The 7,567-nt window shown below is 36.6% G+C and overlaps 1 protein-coding gene across 2 annotated transcripts in view; it reads left to right on the plus strand.

Annotated features, from left to right (window-relative positions):
* The window catches only part of ANO5 (anoctamin 5), a 96,157-nt gene extending 89,840 nt beyond the window's left edge, over positions 1-6,317 (plus strand). For both annotated transcript variants that reach the window (XM_005612220.4, XM_070273438.1), the window contains one exon: positions 1,128-6,317. In XM_005612220.4, the coding sequence (XP_005612277.3) occupies positions 1,128-1,328 (201 nt within the window). In that variant the 3' untranslated portion in view covers positions 1,329-6,317. The remainder of the gene's footprint in view (positions 1-1,127) is intronic.
* The last annotated feature ends 1,250 nt before the right edge of the window (positions 6,318-7,567 follow it).

A 7,567-nucleotide genomic window follows, 5' to 3' on the forward strand; every position in this document is an offset into this window, starting at 1 on the left:
TTTTATTCTACTATTCTTTTGCTTCCTTCATTACCTCTGTTTCCCCTTAGTTCCTATTTCTGTGTTTCGATCTTTTTCTTTCATGTTAGACTTTCTTACATATTTGGTGGTTCTTGGCAATCTGCTTATGTATAAGAGTCAAGCAGTGAATGCTGACTATAAGCTTTGTGTGCATACAGGGGGAAGGTCTCTTGCATTTCACTGTAGGATGATAAGGTAGTGAAGGGACTTTTTCATTTGAGACCTACAAAATTTTGATATCTGTAGTTCTAATTTCACAGACTATGTCCCCAGAGAAAAATCCTCTAACCGCCTGTCTGTTGAGCCATCTCATGGCTGCCTGTGTTCTGAGAGCTGAGCAAGGCAGGAGGGACTAGGGATCCTGGGATTCAGTGTGCCAAATTCCACTTAGCTGCCCTGTTTTCAATATGGCACCGCACCTCCATCCTCCACTAGCTTTGGTGTCCCTGAGTCCACAGCTTTCTCTTTTAATTTCTACAGAAAATAAATTACTCAGTTACTGCCACGGTGGGGTCAGAAAGTAGTTCCTGGATACGGATGGGAGAGGTTCTGAAAATTCAACTCCTCCTTGTACAGATTTTTAACTAATCCCCTTATTTTCAACTCCACCCACACTTATGCCTGCAGAGTCCTTAGGACCTTCTTTCCTGAACTTTTCTGATGATCTGAAACAAAATTGGCTTTTGTCTGGTTGGTTTCTACCGTCACCAAGTCACCAAATGCAAGCTTAGGTGCCAGCTTTCTTCACTCTCTTGACTCTGTTGTCACTGTTCCCTCTCTCTTCTTTTTGTCTTTGTGAGTTATACCATTTTTTTAAAATTCCCTTACAAATATGTTAGTAGGTTTTCAGGAGGGAGCGTAGATAAACAGTATATTCAATAACTGTATTCAACTGGAATTTCTGTAATTACATATTTTAGTATATATTTGTTTAATGTTAATCTTTGTAGGAAAGTTCCAGGACAAGGACTTCATCTTCTTGCTTTTCCTTGTACCTTTTGTGTCGAGTATAGTTTATTGAATGAATGAAATGATTTGTAAGAACTTCCTGCTGGACATTTGACAAGTCTAACAATGTCTCTGATGTGCTTTTCTGTTTCCTCCAGCACATTGTGTTTTTAGTTAAATTTTTGTTGGCCTGGATGATCCCTGATGTTCCAAAAGATGTTCTGGAGAAAATCAAGCGAGAAAAGTTAATAACTATCAAGATTCTCCATGACTTTGAGCTTAACAAATTAAAAGAGAACTTGAGAACTAGTTCTGCTGAATTTTCCAAGCGAGTCATGATCCAAGAAAACCAAGTATAGCTGGGCAAGTCAACACTCTCATCACCATATTGAGGAGCAGTTGGTGGCCTGTCTGGCTGGACAACTCTCCCCTGGTTTTAGGGCCAGAGGCCAGAAGCCATGTGTCAGTTTTACCCCTTCTTCTTCTTCTTTTTTAACTCCAAAAGTTTTTGTATACTTTTATAGAGGCCATCTTTATGAGGTCGGAAGAATACCACTTGTCTGCTGCATTGGCAGGGCCCTCCCCAGATACTGTTTTCTGGGCTTCTATAAATGATTGTTAAAAGTGCACATGGAATCAGAATACTGGAAAATCATGGGATGTTGCAGCTTAGAATTAAACACTGGACGTGGGCTGTCCCATCGCCTCCAGAGCCTCTGCACATTTTCATGGTCTTCTGTTGGGTTGTTTTATACCTCTTTCCCATCAAGAAAATGTTGGGACAAAAAGAAAAGAAGTCAAGAGGCCTACTGATCCATATATATCCTGCCATTTTAGACTATGCAAATGAAAAACCAAAATCACCTGACGTAAGGAAACTCACATATTAAAAATATTGGTTAGATATCATGGCAGGGGTTTGTTCCTGAAATCATCCTGAATAAGTTAAACTTCCATCAAAATCCCAGATGGTCCTTCCCGAGTTGATTTTTCAAGAGACAGAATGTTTGGCTTCCAACTCAAGACTAACAACTCAGTTCTTAAAAGATAACATCTTGGTAACAGTAGTTTCAAAACTGGATTGTCTTATCTGGAAAACAGCATTAAGAAGTGGTTATATTGCTTCAGGTCTTCAAGTAAATGAAAGACATTATAGAGAAGTAAATGTGTCTTCTTAGTGGTTAACAAATGCAAGACAATGTCTATTGATTAATTTACTGACCTTCATCTAAAAAAATCGTTGAATTATTTTTAAAAATCCTTTTTATTCTGCAATACCTATTTTGCATCATGAAGCCTGTTTGAGCATTAGTTATTTGTATAAGTTAGGTACAAGTTGTTTATAAAATTTGATCTCTTTGTTTAAAGAAATCTCAAATCTTTTAATGAATTGACAATCTTTTCTATTGAGGCATCGCTTCATACAACGCTCAGTGCCTTGTTCCTATGCCTTTGACACACAAGAAGTGTTATTATTGGCTGTTAATATGACATGGTGTAACATCTCAAATGTGAGCTTGTTTTAGAGAAATTATCAGTTTAACATCAATCCCAGAGTATAACACCAAAAAGGGATCAACCAAGTGAGAATGAGGTGATGGATTTGATAGCTAAGTGAAATAAAATATTTGTTGAATTCTTTCTTTCATACTTAGGCCTATGGTACATGAACACCAGTTCTTGTTCCTCTTTCCCAAAATACTTCATTTGGATTTTTAACACTTTAGAGTCAGAGATACTGTGCAGTTACATAGTATTTGAATCTGTAGTTTCAAATTACACTCCACTTTCAAAAGAATAGTGTTTTCTTAATTGCATACAAAAGAAGAAACTTTATCACAAGATGTTTTCTTTTAAAGTAGTGGTTCATTATTTAATGCTAATACATTTTTGTGAAAGTACCAGTATTAAGAATATGGCAGATAGTATTAACTAATGATCAATATTAAGCATTTAGAACTGAGGATTATAAATTTTATAAGACCATGAGACAGTTACCCCAATATTGGTAGTAATGATTTGTCATCCTCTGTGTAGATTTTATGAACATTTTTGCGTAATTTGAAATTCATTATTGAAGAGTAGTTTCACATGTTGAGGAGATATATTTCTTGCTTGAGAAAATGAGTCAGTGTTGCTATGAAATAAGCCACGGATGCAGTATCTTTGGCTTGTGAAATTAAACTCTGTGTTACTACGATGTTGTACGTGGCACACAGCTCATATTGCTTCTTTCCTGGGTGCTAATAAAAATAAGGAAGAGCCTGGAATTGGTTTCTTGGATATAAGCTTTAATTTTTATGGCTGAACATTACATATAGAGCTAGATCGTACGATAAATAAAGACAAATTTAACTCACAAAATTATCTTAAAACAAAGCAACTCAAGTGTCGAGTTTCGAGGATGTATGGAGAACTAACCAGGGAGAAAATAGTTTTCAAGAAAAGTAAATAGTTCCTATGATTGGGATATATTTTCCTTTTAAGATGTTATTCACAAGTACTTTATATCATGTTTTAATTTTCTACCAAAAAGTTTCTTCTTGTTTCACAAATTTTAAAATGAAATACAAGTATCCCTCATTTTCCTAAAAGCTTGCTAACCAGAATCCGAAGCCAAATCGATTCAAAGCAGTTTGTCTTATCTAATTAAACCCACTGGTCATTATGGGAGGGCTGAATCAAGAGTGCCTCACTACCAAATGTAAGTTGATATGTATCACCATGGCACACATGTGCATCTAATCAAACCCATAATTACTTTTTTCAGAATTGTTCCAAGAAACATTTGAGATCTTATTTGAAATAGTTTTAAGTACAAAAGCCAAAAAATTCACAACTCTTTTCAGATGTCATCACCAATTGTTGCCTCCATCAGTTCTCTTTGCACACAAGATGCAGAATCCACTTCAAAACATTTATTTTAGAAGAATCCGTCAAGAAGGGAGTGTCTTAATTAAATGCAATGCTGTCTCATTTTTGCTGCATCTCGTGACTCCTTTTGGCTGTAATGCTCTTCTTTTAGTGAAGCCATTAAGCAAGTTATCATGGAGAAGAAGGAGAGAAGATGAAGATAAAGAAGAGGAGGGACAGAGGAAAAGAGATCAAAAAGGTCTCTCCTTATAAACCCACCCCACGCATGCTTCCGTGGGGAGAGAGGTGTCATGAGGCGGCGTGTTGCAGCTGTGGGTGGTAAGATGGACATCTCTGTCCTAAGCCATCTAAAGAGGGTGAGAGAAACAGCAAAGAAATTTCAAATTGAAAACTATTATGTGTCAAAAGTGAAACTGATTCCGAAGCGATTTTGCAGCATCGAGTGCTGTGTAGCCCCGGATCTCTGTTGACTGACTCCAGCTGAGGGTGAGGAAGTTGTCCTGCTCATTCAAAACAAGAACTTACTGTTTTGAAAGGAACTCTCTAATAGTTGTTTTTAATTAGTAATAGTTGTGTTATCAAAGAATCTTATTAGGGAAAGTAGCATTTCAAATAGTACCATTGGCCAGGCTTAGAAGCCTGCTCCCATGATTCACTATAACTATCGTATCATTCTTTTTCTAGACAGTTTTACGCTTCTACATCATAGGTAATAACTAAAGTATGTCGGTTCGTCCAGCATTATGTAAAAATTCATGAGAATATCAAGGATCGCATGGTTCAGTGTGTGTGAGGTACCTGCTTCCATCACCCCCAGATATTCAATTAGGTATGTCTTTCCTGTGAGTGATTATGTACCATGGTGTTCACCAAAACAATAAGTGCTCCTTTTCCTTTTCTTTCTTTCTTCTAATTTTTTCTTTTTTTTTGCAAGGAGCTTAGGGTATGCAGGTATGCAGGGAAATTTGTTCTTAAGTAACATGTACATAAATCTCAAGAGATTCAAATTCACTCAGTGAATAAAGTAATGCTTAATTTTAAACTACATTTTGATATGAACTCAATTTATTCTTAAAGTAAAATGTTGATATGATTTTTCCGAATTTGAGTGCTCTAAGACGTTTTAAGTCTTTTTTTGTTTAGAAACATTAATATGCTTTGCATGTAACATGTTTCATGAAGTTACATTTGTCACCTTTAAAGATGGAAATTCCTTGAAGTAAGAGGCTTGATGGTCCAGAAAAATTGGAAAAGGTGGTAGGTTTATTTTGTTGTTTTTTCACTTTCTTTTTTCTATTTTGGGAGGGGATAAAGGTGTAGAGGAAGACCAAAAGGGGAAAATAGTATGTTGAGATGTTGTCTGATTTTTTTTTCTGGTCTCATCTTCCCCAAAAGGAAATTGGCAACCACTTTCATTAGAGTCATCTGGGCTCCTTGTGAGAAATGCCTAGCCCTTGATCCTGCCCCAGATCGCTAGGAGAAGAGACTCTATGAGAGGGGCTTTAGAAAATCTCCAGGGTTACCTTTTGGGGATATAACATTGATGAGAATTTCATAAAATGCCAAATTCTCTATCCTAAAGCATTTTTTTCTAATAACTCTCAAATATTCATTTATCATTCCAACCCATCAGGAAAATACGTCAAGTCATGTAGACTCAGGATTTCCAAATCTGTAGAATTGCTCTAATCCTGCAGTATGAAGAAGTAGTTGAAATCTTATACACTAAGAACCCTAGACCTGTAGTTGCTACTTTATTAAAAAAAAATAGCTTAAGAAAGGTAAAGATATCATGTATTTGATTTTACCAATATACTCAAGGAAATAAAGTGCATACTGAGCAGAAATTAAGGTGACTACATCACATTCTAAGTATTTGAAAGAAAGAAATAGATTCTCAGGATTTAATCTGGATAGCAAAGCTACTATGACTATTGTAGAATAAAGGATTTGTTATAGAAGATAGACCTTTTGAAATTGTGGGAGGAACTGGGAAGTAATGGTCTGGAAGGGAGATTTGAAGGGTCAGAGAAAAGGCGCCACTCAGCTTTCCTGAAACACTCCTGTAGTAGTGGATATCTAAGTGGATATCCAAGTGCTGAAATGAGACTGGGAAGGACAGCTAGAGAAGTCTGTGGCAGCTGTTGCTTCTGTAGAGCTATGACTGCTGTGAATTTTCAGCCAAGTTTCATTCATGGGCTTGGGGCCACTGCTGCTCAGGAAGATCTGGACATGGAGTGGAAAAGAGTGAGGACAAGCTGGAGCCAGCTGTATGTCCTTCACCATGTCAGGCCTCGAAGACCTTGAGAGAGAAATAACTACTGCTTCACTTCTGTCTGCCTGCTTTGCAAATCTGACCTGACACCAAACAGGGAAAAGGCTTCTGGAAATTGCAGCTCCAGCTTAACCAAGATGACATAGTACAAACTGCCGTATAGACCAAAAAATATTAATAAAATTATTGATCATTTGAACATTGTGATTAAAAAATAGACTTAATTTGCCTTCATAAAATGTTGTATGCAATGACTGAAGAACAGGAATTTCTTCTTAAGCACATTCTAAACATTTAAAAAATCTGACCAAAGGGGCTGGCCCCGTGGCCGAGTGGTTAAGTTCGCGCGCTCCGCTGCAGGCGGCCCAGTGTTTCGTTGGTTCGAATCCTGGGCACGGACATGGCACTGCTCATCAGACCACGCTGAGGCGGCATCCCACATGCCACAACTAGAAGGACCCACAACGAAATATACAACTATACCGGGGGGCTTTGGGGAGAAAAAGGAGAAAAATAAAATCTTTAAAAAAAAAAAAAATCTGACCAAATATCAGGCTGTTAAAAAAAAAAACACTGCAAATTTCAAAGGACTAAAATTAGTCTGATAATTTTCTCTGTCCACAATAAAATGAAACTAGAAGACAATAATAAAAAGATAACTAGGAAAATTATTTAACAAATTTTGAAATAATTTGATCAAAATGTAATCAAAATGGAATTTAGAAGACAATTTTAATTACATGGTAACAAAAGTGCTGTACAGCTCAAATTTTGTGCATGCACTAAATACTTCCTATGGGTGGTTTTTAGGGGAAATATATAGCCTTTAATTAGGCTATTCAGAAAGAACGTGGACAGAAAAAAACAGGCTAAGCATTGAAAGAAGTTAGAGAACAGTAATGCAAATAGAAAATAGGAGAAACGAAAAATCAATTTAGAGGAGAAATTAATGAAAAGCATACAGAAAACATTATTCTTCAGGAAAACATGTTAGAGTCTGCTCCTTTATAATCAGCAATGGGAAATTACACTTCTAGTAATTATATCCTGGATTTTGCTCAGACCATTGAAACCCTTAGAACAACTAGAAAAATTGGGCAAAATGCTTAAAAAATTGAAAATATCAAGCAAATTACAAGGCAAAGGGGGACTTGTGGCATTATAGAATCAATATCTAGGAAAGGAGAGAAAAACAGTCAGAGAGTTAAGCCTGTGTTTGTGGTCATTTTTCCCTCAAGTAAATTGGAGATTCCAAAAGCTAAAGTAAAGCTGAAAGGAAGAGACGTTCAGCTGAGTATTCAGCAGTCTCAGGGCTTAGGAAAAATATTTAAGTTTAGTGTCCACCAAGGATACATAGCCCTGATAAAATTCCAGAGCTTTCTGTTGCAACATCACCTATAAGGACACAGAAAGGTTAAAAGTCACATAGCAGAAAAAAGATACTCCATG

Source organism: Equus caballus, chromosome 7 (genome assembly GCF_041296265.1).
Source record: "Equus caballus isolate H_3958 breed thoroughbred chromosome 7, TB-T2T, whole genome shotgun sequence".
NCBI classification, from domain to species: Eukaryota; Metazoa; Chordata; class Mammalia; order Perissodactyla; family Equidae; genus Equus; species Equus caballus.